At 44.1% G+C, this 15,780-nt stretch overlaps 1 protein-coding gene across 1 annotated transcript in view; it reads left to right on the forward strand.

The window, feature by feature from the left end:
* The first annotated feature begins 311 nt into the window (after nt 1-311).
* Nucleotides 312-15,780, forward strand: part of LOC121442806 (rho GTPase-activating protein 7) — a 152,612-nt gene continuing 137,143 nt past the window's right edge. The window contains exon 1 of the mRNA XM_041644439.1: nt 312-585. Coding sequence (XP_041500373.1) covers nt 447-585 — 139 coding nt within the window. The 5' untranslated portion in view covers nt 312-446. The remainder of the gene's footprint in view (nt 586-15,780) is intronic.

Raw genomic sequence — 15,780 nt, forward strand, 5'->3', positions numbered from 1 at the left:
AAACTGAGGCTACCGTTTAAGAAACAGTGCAGCCCTGCCTGCTTTACCGTGTAACCACAACTTCAAAGCGAGCATTGGTCTCAAAGCCAGTCGCCTCTAAAACCTGGAATCAGGGACATCAATCGTTGATGAGAAGATGACAGGGCTACCTGCCCTGCTCCATGCTCGGTCGGTCGCGAGGACTGAGCGGCTGGCATCTTTAGGAAGCGGCACCGCATAGCGAGCGAGGTGATTGGGTTACGCTGGCTGGGCGCATCCCGATAGCGGGCGCGGGAGCCACTGGCCCTAAGCCTTTCCAGATGTGGCCGCGGCGCGCGCTGGGCTGTGGGCCAGGAGGCCGCCTGCAGCCGCGTCCAGAGGCCGCAGCGCCAGCCGCAATGCCTGCGTCCTGAGAGTCCAGGAGGAACGAGGGTCCCGGGGGTCCGCCCGAAGTCACTCGCGGGTGGATGGGAGAGCCTGAGGACCACGTGATGGCCCGGCCCCTGCGAGCCCCGCTGCGGAGGTCCTTTAGCGACCACATCAGGGACTCCACCGCCAGGGCGCTGGATGCTATCTGGAAAAACACCAGAGAGCGAAGGCTGGCAGGTGAGGAGCATGGGGGAGAGCCGGGAACTAACCAGAAAGCTTTTGAATGCACCGACTCTGTCATTAACTCGCGAATTAACAACCTAATCAGCTGGAATATAGCAGTCTCTGGCCCTCTACATTTCGGGGGTGAGGGTGTTTCTTTTTCTTTGATTGCCTCTTGTTATTAGTCTGATTGTTTCCAGTTAAGGGTTTTGAGTTTTTTTGTTTTTTTTTTGTTTGTTTGTTTGTTTGTTTGTTTGTTTTTTAACCTTGAGAAGAAAAGCAAGGTCCTTTGGAGTGTCAGGAAATCAGCGGTGCAGATGACAAACTGCAGGCGGTGGCCCTGAGCTCTGCAGAGCCTCGGTCGAGGGTCATCTGAGCAGTCTGGCCTGAAGTGGCCTGGCCTGACTGGGGCAGGCCAGGGGCCTGGCAGGGTTAGTGGGAGGCCCACCTGACCTCAGTCAGCTGGTATTTCCTCCAACCTAAGCTCTGAGTTCCAAGAGGGTAGCAGGTAAGCCAGAAGCAGCCGGTTGAGATGCAATAAAACATACATACATTGGTGTAATTCGGATATTCCTGGGCTCGTGTGACAGGCGCCAAATGGCAGGACTGTGTTTGAAGGACCCCAGTGGAAAAAAACATGAGATCAGCTTAATTCTTGGTAGGAAGAATATTCTGAAATCGACAGTATATTCTCACTTTGGCGGCAAACGACCCTGGGAGGAGAGTGGTATTCCAACAGCCTTCAAGGGCTCCTCGTTGGTGCGCTGAGCGAGCTTTATTTACTATGCCATCCACGTGGAGGGGTCAAAGTGTATGTTGTCTCGGCTTTTTGTTGTTTTCCGAATCCTGGACGGACTTCAGGAATAGTTAAAAGTTTGAACCACGCGGCCAAACATTGAACCAGGTTTCTGGGCGATGTTCTTGACAAAGGTCGCTTGATATCAAGAGATTGTCTCGACGGGACTCGAACAGGGGGAATTTAAGATGTGAGAATGTGATAAGGCAGACTATGAAGTTTCATACCACGGTAGGCTGAGTTGGTTGGAATGGATGTGATTTGTTTATTCCTTTTGAGACAAGGTCTCACTCTGTACTGCAGGCTGGCCTTCACCTCTCCAAGGCTGAGGTTAGACATGTGATCCACACCATATAACAAATGAAATTTCTTTTCTCTGTTGATCTAAATAATACTTTCCAGGACCAGGAAAGGATGAACAATATTAAATTTAGCCAGAAAGCATGGCACAAAAAAAACCAATTATTTTAAATTTTACCATGTTATTACCATTTGAAAACAAAATGGGATGTCTTAATTAAAGCAATCAAACTTTCCCAATTATCCAACGACAAGCTGCAGTTAACCGAAGGAAGCCAAAGACATAAGATATGCAAGATACCCAACTAGAATTGTTTGACCCCAAAAAAGAAAGAAAAGAACTACTTCTTATTACTAATATAGCAATGTTTGATTATGGTTTTCTGTTTTAGCTTGAATCTTTTCAGGCAAATTGAAACATGACTGTTTTCTTGGATTTCCTCTTTGATTTTCATAAAACCTAGAGTGTGACAGCTGAGGACAGATGAGAATGTGACTTGGAATTATGAATTATGACACGATAACGTGAAATTCAAAAATCTTGACTTGGAAGTTCTGGGTCCTTCCCAGTTTTGTTTTGGTTTGGTTCTGGTTGTGTATTAACAGTCTGTTTGTGGAGTCCACATGCGGGAGCCGATAGAAAGTCATTAATACAAACCACCTGGAGACCAGCCATTACTTTTGGCGTGTGATGGAAAATGAAGCATTCCCCTAGCTCTGGCAGCAAATAGGATTTTGCTACTCCAGTTACGCTGAAGGAATTCTTCACGTTTACCATGTTTATATAGTGGAAGTGTGGGCAGAGAAAAAGAACCTGGGTGACAACTGACGCTAATGACTGGGGACCTGGGCACCATAGCTTACTCCCTGGCCCTTGGCTCGTGACTGACACTGTCAGTGTTTGTAAATTGGAGATTGGTCTGTTACAACCCTCAAGAGTTCTTACTCCCGCCCCCTTCCTTCCGGCATTTCCGCACTCAGCCCTCCCACCGGCTGAAACACTGAACCACAGCTGTTCAAAGTTCATGGAGATTCACTTTTCTGCACGGCAATGAGAATCTTCATTATATGACAACCCCACTTGGCTTTCCCTTGCAGAACAGGGGGGGGGGGGTAGTGGGAAAGTCCCCACCTCCCTCTTCTCTGTGAAACAAATGAGGTGGCAGGGATGGGAATTGGGAGCATCTAGTGGAACGTTCTTCTGCACACAGTGACTGGAAGGCAGCTGCCGTGACGCTGATGACCCCAGTGACTTAAACCCGGCTTCTCTACCACCAGAGGCTTGGGCTGTCTATACCCAGGCAAAGAGCTTGGTCATGGGAAGAAGTTTTAAGCTTTCTTTTTAGGTTATCTCTGTCTCTCCCATGTCTTGGTTAGTCTCAGTCTCTGTCTCTGTCTCTGTCTCTGTCTCTCTCTCTCTCTCCCCGCCCATAATTTAATAGTTCCTATTTATGATGCCCTAAATTATGCCATGTACAAAACCTGTCATTTACCTCCCCTTGCCTCAAAATCCTGTAAGGACCCTGTCGTTTTTAAGAATCTGCCTTCTTAGACAGAGACAGAGACCCACACGGGAGCACCGGACAGAAATCTCAAGGTCCAAATCAGGAGCAGAAGGAGACGGAGCACGAGCAAGGAACTCAGGACCACGAGGGGTGCACCCACACACTAAGACAATGGGGATGTTCTATTGGGATCTCACCAAGGCCAGCTGGCCTAGGTCTGAAAAAGCATGGGATAAATCCGGACTAGCTGAACATAGCGGACAATGAGGAATACTGAGAATTCAAGAACAATTTCAGTGGGTTTTTGATCCTACTGCACGTACTGGCTTTGTGGGAGCCTAGGCAGTTTGAATGCTCACCTTACGAGACCTGGATAGAGGTGGGCAGTCCTTGGGCTTCCCACAGGTCAGGGAACCCTGATTGCTCTTCGAGCAGATGAGGGGGGGGACTTGATCGGGGGAGGGGGAGGGAAATGGGAAGCGGTTGTGGGGACGAGGCAGAAATCCTTAATAAATAAATAAATAAATAAATAAATAAATAAATAAATAAAAAACAAATTCCTGGCCTAAAAAAAAAAAAAAACAAGGATGAGTAAGCCAGTAAGCAGTGTTTGTCTATGGCTTCTAGATCACTGCCTTGAGTTCCTATAGCAGCCTCCCTTGATGGAGGACTGTAGTCTGCAAGATGAACTCTTTCCTCCCTAAATTACTTCTGGTCATGATCTTTGTCAAAGCAATAGAACGTAAACTAAGGCAGTGGCTCACGTGCCTTCACATGTGAAATTTCATGTAAAGCTTTTAAGAATCATTTCAGATCAGTATTAAAACTCCATGGTCTAGGTAAATAAAATCACTTAAAATCAAAAAAAAAAAAAAAAGAATCTGCCTTCTTTAAAAAGCAAAATACAGAACCGCCACTAGGAAAAGGCCACCCAGTTGTGAGAAACGACAGAATAGATAGTCTTAATTTCACCCACTTCTATTTATTCCCCACTCTGTGCCCAGCCACAACCCCTAAGTTTCTCTGACCCATGTCCCCAACCCTTTCTTGGGAGCAGTTGTGTCACTGAGTGGAAACTTGAGGATGACTATGATTGATTGATTGATGGGCACGACTGTGATTGATTGATGGGCACACAGCCCTGTCTGCTGAACTGAGTGTCTTTTCTCACAACTCGCCTTGTGCTGCCCACTCATCTCCCTCCTATTTGGTTCCTGGACATCTTGGCATCAAAGTGTATTTCATTCCCCCAAATCAGTTGCCTCCTAATTGCTCCCCGCAAGGCTTCTTGGCCTTATGTTAAGATGGATCTCTGTGGGGTTCTGATGATGCCTGTGGCTCACTTCTCAATATATTTACAAATGTGTAAATAAAATATAGAGAATTATGAAGGAAACCAATTACAAGGAAACATACCTACAGAAGTGTTCGCACCTCACAGTGGTAATATAGTAATTTATTATGAACTAATTGTATGATGATCTTAATATAAGAACTTGGGTATAAAGTAAACGGCACTTTCAAAGGTTCCCGTGTACAACCCGCTGTGGTTTAGCTACATTAAGAACTAACCTGTGTTTGCTGCCTTGCTCCTTAATTTCGCTCTTTGTCACTGACCAGTATAAACAGAAAATTCTAAAGAGCAATGGCCATTGCTGGGCCACTTGTGTAGAGTCTGTAACTTTACCATTTGGTTACTGAAGGACTGTAATGCCCAGAGGTGCCCAGTGGTTGGCCACTGAGGTCATAGGAACATCTGTAGACAGAAAAAAAAAAATATGCCCATTATGTTGATCAGAGTGAGCTCAGATCCATAGAACTGCCGAGAAGGGGTGGATACAGACATTTGGTGATATATGCAGCTGTGCAGTGTGAGAAGGAAATGCATAGTTTTGTTGGTAATAAAGTCCCAAGGACATCTAATATCCTGGGAAGAGGAAAGACAGCTCATCTACATTCATGACTGTGGAAACTGCAAAGAGAGTTTAAGAAAATAGATGTATGACTTCTTTTTTCCTGTCCAACTTTCTGAATCCTTTGCTTCTACTCATAGACTGTTTGGTGCTTACGGTGGTTTTCAGATATTGCCAGCAGCTTTGCTGTGTGCTAGCTCTTGACCCAGTGGGGTATCAAGTGCTGTAGCTCCAGCAAAGGGCACCCAGAAACATTAACCCTTATTACTGTGATGTTAGATTCTCATAGTGAGCTGGCTATGAACTTGATGTGTATTTAACATAATTCTACAAACCAGTTAAAACGACTCTAAAGAAAAATAAAAACAACTTGAAATTGAAGACAGAATTAGTTTTTAAAAAAGACTGAAAATAGAGCAAATCCAGACTTGGGATGCATAGTAACTTTCTTCAGCCTGTAAAGAGGAATTGGTAAACTAAAAGGGAAATCTGTGCTAGTTTTCAAAAAATCTAATAAAGTGAAATCAATGCCCAGTATAAAAATACATAGATTGGGAAAAGGGAATCCAATGTCTCTATTGAAGGCACGATATCTTGATATCTGAGGGGGAAGTCTAAATGTCTCAAATGTCGAGGCATGAAGCAGGCTGCCGTCTCCACAGCTAAGCACCTAAGAAAGAGAGAAAGGCTAATTGACTATGAAGCAAGAAAATTTAGGCTAATTTCAACTTCGATGAATTTAGCTGCCATAAACCAAACCATAGATGTGTGTGTGCACTGGATTGGGTCCCTGGGGTATTTTATTGTGCGTTTACTATCGTATGTCTTTTGGGAAAGAGATCTCTGTGTTTCAAATGACCGAGTCTGTAACAAGCCAGCTATGTAAGTGTCTGGCCTGATTTGCAGGCACACGTTCTTAAGGATTCGGGCCCCGTTCCAATGTAGGGCAACCACAACCATTGACTCTACGAACTGCTCCGCGCTCCCTGATTCACAGTGAACAGCAAGTAAAGGCACATGGAATGCCTTTTAACCAGGAGTGAGGTGTGCCCCAAAATATGCAGTAAACAAAGACAGCCCTACTCTAGACTTTTAAAGTGAGACAGCCAACCATTAGGTTGCTTCGTGAACCACTGTGACGTGAGGGGACAGCGGCTGAATTTACTATTTTGATAAAGAGAGGAGTCGGTGTCAGGGGTGGCTTTGATGTTTGTTAACATGGGGACTGGGGTTGCAGCTGTGCCTGGGACTGCCTGAGTTAAGAGTGTGGCTCTTCAAAGATCGTGTGAAGTCAGAGGCTGAAGCAGCAAGCATGGGGCCTCTGCACCAGGTCCTCTGCACATAGATTACAGCTGTCAGTTTAGAGTTTTTGTGAAAATTCTGCACGTGTGAACGGGTGGGTCTCTGATTCTTGCGTCATCTCTTAGGACTGTCTTCCTCTGTTAGCTTGTCTCGTCCAACTTCGCTGTGATAGTTTCTCTTTGGTCTTATGATATTTTATTTTGTCATGTTTGGTTGTTATCTCTTACAAGACTGTTCTTTTCTGATGATATACAGAAGGGAGTGGATCTGGAGAGGAGGGGAAAGGAGGAGGAACTGGGAGGAGTAGAGGGAGAGGAAACAGAAATCAGGATATATTGTATGAGAAAATAATATGTTTTTAATAAACAGGGAAATAAAAAAGATTGTGGCTCTTGCACTGGTTATCTTTGGACAAAACAGTCTGTTCCCCAAAAAACACGAAAGGGGTGATAACAAAATCAGGATCATAATAAATGATTAAGAGTTAAATGAGCTACTATCAGGCACACTTAGAGGAGCCTTTGGCATACAAAGAAAGCACAGTCTCATTTTTGTTATTATCACCCCCCTCCTTTGCTTCGTGTCCTATTTCCTGAGACTCTTTGCCCTTGTAGCATGCTATCACAATAATCTGCCTAGGGCTTTGGAGCAGACGCAGCTCAATCAGTCCCAAAACCAAACAAGCTAACAAGTAAAACTTCAGTGGCAAATGAGCCTATTTCTATACCTCTGAAGAGCAACAGTGAAAGACCCAAAGGAAGTGATTTTTTTTTTTAACAGACCTTTGCGAACTCCCAAAGGAAGTGACCAGAATAACCGTTTCTTCACACTAATGGGGAAATCAACCTTGCATGTGGGTTTGTCACCCTTAGATGGGCAATCTCTGGACATCGTCCCAGACAAGCTGGAACCTGCTTTGCCCATTGCTGTATGGATAGAACTGAGCATGTAAAGAAGAAGAGGCAGCTACCCTTGTGTTTCAAGCTCTGCTCTGGTGTGGAAAGGGTACTAAATGTCAAGGCTGGCATTGAAAAGGAGTTGTACTACATCCCTCCCTCTCTGGGGCAAAACAGCTGTAGCTCTTTTCTTTCCTGAAAGTGGTATCCACGGGTGGCAGTCCCCCTTGCCAAAGGTCTCTGGGAAATGAATAACTAGATGTCTAAAGTCAACACCATGGTAGGAGGGACATATGTGTTGATTAAGAGGCTAAAGCCGTGCTATGCAATACAAACTGGGTTTAAAAGACCATTCCTCTGGAAGCCCCCTGCACCAGAGGAATGATTTAGATGGAGATTGGGGTTAAATGTAAATGTTGTTCAATGTCTGGTTCAGTCACTTACTTACTTTTAAAGTAATCTGTCAGTCTCAAGGAGGGAAGACCCAGCACCCACATGATATGTGCTGGAGTCCTGTGTCACAATGAAGGCCCGTACTGATTGGTCCCTCAGTATTCTTCCCTGTGTATCGTCAAGAAGCAAGGATAGTTTCAAGTGCTTGCCTGGAATGATTGATGAAGGCATAATGATAGTAAAGGCCAGACTTATTCCTGTCCCCTCATAATCAGGCTCATGATGGTGGTACCACTGTTACTCTTCTGAGCTGAAGGCTAGACCCCAGATCTATTGTGGTTGTGAATTAAGGGTGGTGGCTGCCAGCAGCTGCTGCCACCATTTGTATGTGTTGCATGGGTGCCGGCTGAGCGCCAGGGCTGTACTGAAAGGTCTAGAGAAATTTTCCCATTTCATCTTCAAACTCATCCTGAGAAGGAATACTACTATTTCTAGTCTCCTTTAAATGAAAGGATTTGGGAGAAATATCTTAAAAACGCATTCATGAGTTTCATAGACAATGTCTAGGAGCCTTCAAACCTGTCAACTATCTTTAATCCATTTTACAAAGATTTATTGAGGATCTAGTGTATCCCAAACACTACACTGGACACTGAATGACAAACAGAAGACAGACAGAATCCTTGCCTACCTGTCATCCGTGACATCTGGCTGGGGCTTAAGGAGCACAGCCTGCATCTAGTAAACCTCATTTTACTAAGGAAGAATTACAGATCAGCTCCAAGCTCTAGGAGATATATGAAGCTCATCACTGAGAGAATCTTTAAACTTCCATCATCGGGGATGTGGGAGACAGCACACACACAAGGGGCAGTAGCAGCGAGTTGTTTGTGTGGCTTTGAAAAACGTGCACTAGCCTGTGTTCATAGCATGAGCTGCACCACACGAGCTGCTGGCTTTAGGAGGAGAGAAACTTCGAGCAGAGAGATCTGCTGTTGCACTCTGCAACACTTGGTCCTGGAAACCAGGCCTGGCAACAAAACAATGAAGAAAGAACAGATGCACAGGCATACGGAGAAAATCCAGGATAGGGGGAGCTGCGCTTGCTCCCATGGTCAACACCAATTGCCCCAGTCACCTGGAAACCCAGCATTTCTATTTGATCCATTTGAATGGAGGAGCTGGGTTTGTTTGATACAGCTGAATATTGGGGCAGGGCTGTGGAATACAGACAAATGCAGCCGCAGGTATCTCAGTAGGGGGTTGCTGTAGTAGAACAATCTCAGGGCTGAAGTTATCCCAGAGTAGAAGCACTTACCCAGGAGAGAGGCTTTGTCCCTGAGGCATCGGAGCCCATGATGTAACTGTGCTCATTATCAACACACACATTCACTGTGTTCCTCATCCACTCCTTACACATTCGATCATTACTTCCTTCGCTCTGCACAGCCTAAATATAAAGACTGAAGAGCTCCATATTAAGCTGCCCTACAGGCCCCTTTGGGGCCAGATCTCTTCTTGAACAGAGCAAACTTGTAGAGAGGAATAAATAAGAGACGATACGGTTCAGCCACAGAACCTAGAGAAATCCTCTCTCCAGATACAGGTCAGGCTTGGTAGTACATGTTCCCTGGTAACTGGCATTTCTCCTGTTTAAAGGAGAAAAGGACTAACTTCCAAAATGCTAGGTCATATTTTTTTTTAATTTATTTATTTATTAAGGATTTCTGCCTCGTCCCCACAACCGCTTCCCATTTCCCTCCCCCTCCCCCGATCAATTCCCCCTCCCTCATCTGCTCGAAGAGCAATCAGGGTTCCCTGACCTGTGGGAAGCCCAAGGACTGCCCACCTCTATCCAGGTCTCGTAAGGTGAGCATCCAAACTGCCTAGGCTCCCACAAAGCCAGTACGTGCAGTAGGATCAAAAACCCACTGAAATTGTTCTTGAATTCTCAGTATTCCTCATTGTCCGCTATGTTCAGCTAGTCCGGATTTATCCGATGTTTTTTCAGACCTAGGCCAGCTGGCCTTGGTGAGATCCCAATAGAACATCCCCATTGTCTTAGTGTGTGGGTGCACCCCTCGTGGTCCTGAGTTCCTTGCTCGTGCTCCGTCTCCTTCTGCTCCTGATTTGGACCTTGAGATTTCTGTCCGGTGCTCCCGTGTGGGTCTCTGTCTCTGTCTCCTTTCATCGCCTGATGAAGGTTAATATTCCTGAGGATGCCTATGTGTTTGTCTTTGGATTCACCTTCTTATTTAGCTTCTCTAGGAACATGAACTTAAAAAATGCATTTTTGATGTAAATTTTTGAGAGAAAGGAAAAATAGGGCTAAATGAATTGTATTTAAAATGTGGTATGATTGTTATTTTATTTAATGCTTTCTAGTTGTGCTGTTTGCTCCTTGCTTCGGCAGCTGTCAAATCTAAAGTCACTGGAGTCTCAAGGAGGGCTTGTCTACATTGGGTTGGTCTGTGGGAGTGTTTTGTTAAGGGAATCTGTGTAGGAATCTCAGACCACTGGCAGTGGCACCTTTGCCTGGGCTGGGGGTCCTGAACTGGAAGTGGCACCTTTGCCTGGGCTGGGGGTCCTGAACTGGGAGTGGCACCTTTGCCTGGGCTGGGGGTCCTGAACTGGGAGTGGCACCTTTGCCTGGGCTGGGGGTCCTGAACTGTCTACGGGCAGAGAAATTGAGCTGAGCATGAGTAAGTGGACGCGTATCCATTGATTTCTCTTTGTTAATGATTGCAGCAGGATATGATTAGCTATTTGAAGTGCCTGCCTTAACTTTACTATGTTGATAGATCTTAGTAATCTGAATATTAGCTATCATCTCCTCAATGCAGGTATCCATTATATCAATGTGAAAATTGCCAAAAGATATAGAAATCTGTATTGATGTTGCTGTCACAAACTTTCCCAAATTAATTGAGACATACCGGGATGTTGAAAAGACATTCAAGAATTGTCTCTTACTTTATATTGGAGGTGATTTTACTAGTGTAGGCCAAGCAATCTTATTAGTACTTCTTACTATGTGTTGTTAAAGAGAGTAAAGGATGGAAATAATTGGAGGTAACACCCTCTCTAGTGAGCTATTGGCTGTTAATGGGTACCTGGGCCGGGGGAATCACCGTCTTCACCCACTGTTGAGCCCATCAGGCTCAGATGGAGTCATGCACGTGGCCCTTTTTAAAAACAGTAGGTTACAAACAAAACCAAAAAAGCATGAACATGGGAAAGCTATTTGTAGTGAGGTGGAGGAATTGGCAGGGGTGGGAGGGAGATAAAAGAGTGGAATGAGACAAATCAAAATGTATTGCACATGCATATGAAGTTGTCAAAGGATAAGCTTAATGTAAAAGAAAAAGATAGCAAATTTTACAGCTGAACATTTCATCTTCAAGAAGCTGGCACAACAACAAAGCACAGAATATGAATAATACAGTATACAGTCAAGAGAACATTGATCATAGAGCATACATTCAAGAGGGCATTGATTATACACTACACACTCAAGAGGAGGTTGGTCAGACCATACAACCAAGAAGACATTAACCAGACACTGTACAATGGAGACGTCAACCAAGACGCCCACTGAAGCAAAGGGAACCCAAGGGGGTTATTCTGCCAGGTGGACACTACCTTTATCAATTTTATATTGCATAATACTGATTGGACACCTGGCCATAGACACTATGGCAGACAGCAGACATGATACAGAGATACATTAAAGGTCATGTCAGGGATCCAGTAGCTATGCTTCTATTTGACAGCAAAACATAATCCTTATAGAAAATGGGCAGCATGGTGTGACAGCTAGAAGGTGCTTGCTGAGCCTGGCCCTGTCTAGTCTTGTTTCTCCTTCACCCCCATCCCTACCCCCCTCGCTCACTTCCCTCTTTCATTCTTTCCTCTCTTTTTCCTGCCTTCATCTTCTTGGGCTTCTTCCTCTCTGGCTCTCCTCCTTTTTGCATCAGGAAGTTACCACTATTCTAGTTGCATTAAAACCCAGAAGGGCACGCATGCTATTTCACCCTAACTTGTATTCTGTCAGGGTCATGTTCCTTCTGCATGCCTATGAATTGTTTCTAAGTGAACACTTCCTTGACGCATAAACCTTGGACATCATACTGATCTCTTTTCCATAATTTTCTGTGAACACAAAAACCAAAGGCAGAGAAGCCTCTATGAGAATGTGGCAGTAGTGTTGTGGGGGGCGGGGGTTGTGGGTATGGGTGTGTATGTAAGAAAAAGAACTCAGAAGTGAGGTAGTAAGGTAAATACAGGCATTGTAAACCGTGTTACACGCCAGTATTTATATAGTCATTCAACATTCCAGGAAATTCTCCCTTTAAACAGGACACTGCCTAGTCAGTTTCCTCTTTTCACTGAACATATAACAAGTGTGTTTATAAACACACACATATATAACATGCTTGAATATGTGTATGTATGTCTCTATCCGCATCTGTTATCCCTGTGATTTTACTCTTGTATGACGTGGGAGCGGTAAGGCTTGCCTTTTTTGAGGAAGTACATTCAATATAAAGCACTCGTGTTTCCACATGTGTGTTATGAAGCTTTGACAGTGAGGAGTTCCTTTTGATGACTCTCCCAAACTACCATGGCTCCCTATAATTTTAGAGTAAAGATAATCTTAGCGCCGAACTCAGTATAGGAACAGAGAGGAGTCCGCTCTTATCCTCTATAGCAGGAATCTAATATTTTTGGTTGTGAGCCTAGCCTTTAAGGGCTGCGCCATCTCCCCAGCCCTGTAGCAGGAATCTTAATCAATCATGTCCACCAAGTGAATCAGAAAGAACAAGTTATCAGAGGCTGAGGAGATAACTCAATGAGTAATGCGCTTGCCAGCAAAGCTAAGGACTTAAGTTCAATCCCCAGCACCTATGTTAAAACAAAATGCTAGATGTGGGTGTGAACCCTTTAATCCCAGTACCAGGGAGACAGAAGAATCCATAGCGCTTTCTGGACAACCTAGCCTAACGTAGGTCTCAGTGAGAAATCCAATCTGCAAAAAAATGTGGATGGTTTCTGAGGATGATACCGAGCTTAACCTCTGGTCTCTACACCTGAGTGCATGTGGACATGCACACATACACACACACACATACATAGACACACACACACACACACACACACAGGAGGGGAATTAGAAACTTCTAAACAACAAAAGTCACAAAGATACAGTGAAAACATTGACTGTTACTGTTTGGTAAGTCTTAGCTGGTGACCCCTGAACCACCTGGTTCCCTGTCTTTCTGTCCTGGGGCAACTTCTTATCCACATGACACATCTAAGCAATCACACATACACACATACAAACCCCCTCTGGAGTCAAATGACAGCAAGGAATTTCTCTTCATAAAGATCGGAGGGTCTTGATTTACAGGATGCTAGTGTAAAAGTCGCGACAGAGCAGCCGACTGTTGACAACCTGTAGTCGGGGAAACAGCGCGTTTTATGGAGTCTAGACTTGGTTTTATCTTGTAAATTTTGGGTGACATATTTAGCTTTTTGCAGACAACTCTCAAATTACTGAGTCAGCAGTCGGCATGGCTCGGTTCATCATGACCCATCCTCTTTAATCTGGTCTTGAATAGCAGGATGTTGTAGGTCTGGACGGGTGCAACCTTTGAATGTTTGCCATTCACCCTTGATTACTGTATCCTAGAGGTCTAGACAGTGTTGTTGGTTTCTCCCCAACACAAACATCTGGCAAAGAGAGAGAAAGAGAGAGAGAGAAAAAGAGAGAGAGAGAGAGAGAGAGAGAGAGAGAGAAGAAAAAAGAAAAGAGAAAAGAATAAAGGAAATGTATTTTGGGGAGGAGGTCAGGGTAGCCTGCTGTCTGCTGTCTTAGAGACTGTGACAAACAGACCAAAACCGGGCACCCGTCTTCACAGCCACACACATTCCAAACTCCCATTCTTGTGATGCCAGTTCACAGAGAATGTTTTCATTCCAGTGACCCTGAGCATGACTCCCAAGCCACTGCATACACTGTTCTCAGAGTGACCCTCTATGGCCTTCCACGGGCATTAATACCCACCAATACACAACCGCTCAGCCCATGGCTCTCTGATACCCGCCCGCACAGTCCACCACTCTCCAATACCCACCCACACAGCCCACCATCCTCTAATACCCGCCCGCTAGCCCACCATTCTCTAATACCCGCCCGCTAGCCCACCGCTCTCCTATACCCGCCCACACAGCCCACCATCCTCTAATACCCGCCCGCTAGCCCACCGCTCTCCTATACCGCCCACACAGCCCACCGCTCTCCTATACCCGCCCACACAGCCCACCGCTCTCCAAACCCGCCCGCACAGCCCACTGCTCTCCCGTGTCTTCTGCAGCTATCTACTGGCATTTGCTCTCCCATTTTGTGCTTAAAGTGCAACACTGCTTTTAACGAGCTCACTGTAACTTGTCCTTGAATGTAAATGTTTTCTTTCTCACGATCCTGTTTCTTCCATATTTGAACATTAAACACTGGAGCGAATAAATAGAAGTTCATTATTTTAGTTCTCCTCTGATCTTAAACTAAAAGTACATTTAAAAAAAAATCATGATAACTTAGGTGATACCTTGGTTTTGTTTTGTTATTTTTGATGGCGCTTAGAATGGCATTTGATTGTTTTTATTACTTAAGAAAAAAGCTGACCCGTAATGGAGTTGTAAGGGTCAAGAGCCAAGTGCCTCTAATAACTTTTTAAGAGTGAGTAATCTCTGTTCACTTTGAAGACTGTGGTATGTACTAATTTCTTTGTAACATGAAAGAGATGTTGCTATAGCTAATGGTCCATGCAGTGGCACCATGGGGCACTAGGTTGTGGCGTCTCCTGTGGCTTGGCTTGCCGTTTTTTTATAGCCTGCTCATTGCTTGTTTATTAAATACAATTGGGTAACATTTGAAATTATCTTTGTTTCCCCAAAGCCTTGTCTCCAAAAAAATAATCTTTAGGTAGGCTGTTCATTAACTCACAGTGAGGTTATTTCGCTAAACATTTCAGACATTCAGGATATACAAGTCTCAACCTCTAGCAAGTAAGAAAACATTCCCATTACTGTTGAAGGTCTCTCTAAGTCACTTCTGGATGGCATTAGCCACTGTGCCTCCACCTTGTAGCTCTGTTTTTTTTTTTTAATAGTAGTATCCCAAACAGTATCAATGATCTTTGCACATTTAAAAGTGTTAAGGGGAAAAATACTACAAATATCCACCAGCAACTGTCTTTGCTCATAGTTGCATTCCTGATACTGTTTGTGTTCCAAACCAATGTGTTCATCCCCTTTGCTATAAAAGAACCATGCTATAATTTCCTCACATTGAGGTCCTTACAGCTGCAGGCTAATACAAGTGCTTACTGTTGGGAGTAGTTTTGTTCAGCTCTGCATGAGTGTGTGTACAGAAGTTCCTAGGTGGTGGAGGAACTCATCAAAGGATACAATTTCATAGCCCAAGTGATGCACATATAGCCAGAGTGTCTAACAAGAATTGCACAAATACCAGTGGTTTGTAAGAACACCCACCATGGAAAGAAATTCCCAATGGCGTAAAAGCCATAAAAGTTACTTTTGAAACATTAAAATTTAAATGATATAGATAATATGATACCAATAATGTCAAATATATACACTTACATATATACATGTATATCTATATTCATATATGCATAAAACATGTATGTGAATTATTTTGTATATCATGAAACATTAAATTATTAATAAGATTGAGCAAATACTACATAGGTAAGGTTTTTCATTTAATCTTATTGAGAAATGCGTACAGGAATACTATATTTATATTGTTTCCACCCATCTTTCTCCCACGGCAACTACTTCATGTCCCCTGATGCTCTCTTTTTTTTTGATTATTACTATAATATACACACAAGTGCACACACACATGTCCACCAAACCTAAAAGCAGTATGCCAGACTAACGCGAGGAGTAAGCCAATGCAGGAGTTACAGGGGAAAAAGGGCAAGTGGAGATATAATTGCAGAAACACAAATGAGAAATAAGAACAAAAAAAAATACAGCAATCAACACACAGTTTTCACTAATAACTTTAAATGTTA

The sequence above is a fragment of the Microtus oregoni genome, unplaced genomic scaffold, assembly GCF_018167655.1.
Source record: "Microtus oregoni isolate MIOR12 unplaced genomic scaffold, Mior012 000096F_ref0000112, whole genome shotgun sequence".
In the NCBI taxonomy this organism is placed as follows: Eukaryota; Metazoa; Chordata; class Mammalia; order Rodentia; family Cricetidae; genus Microtus; species Microtus oregoni.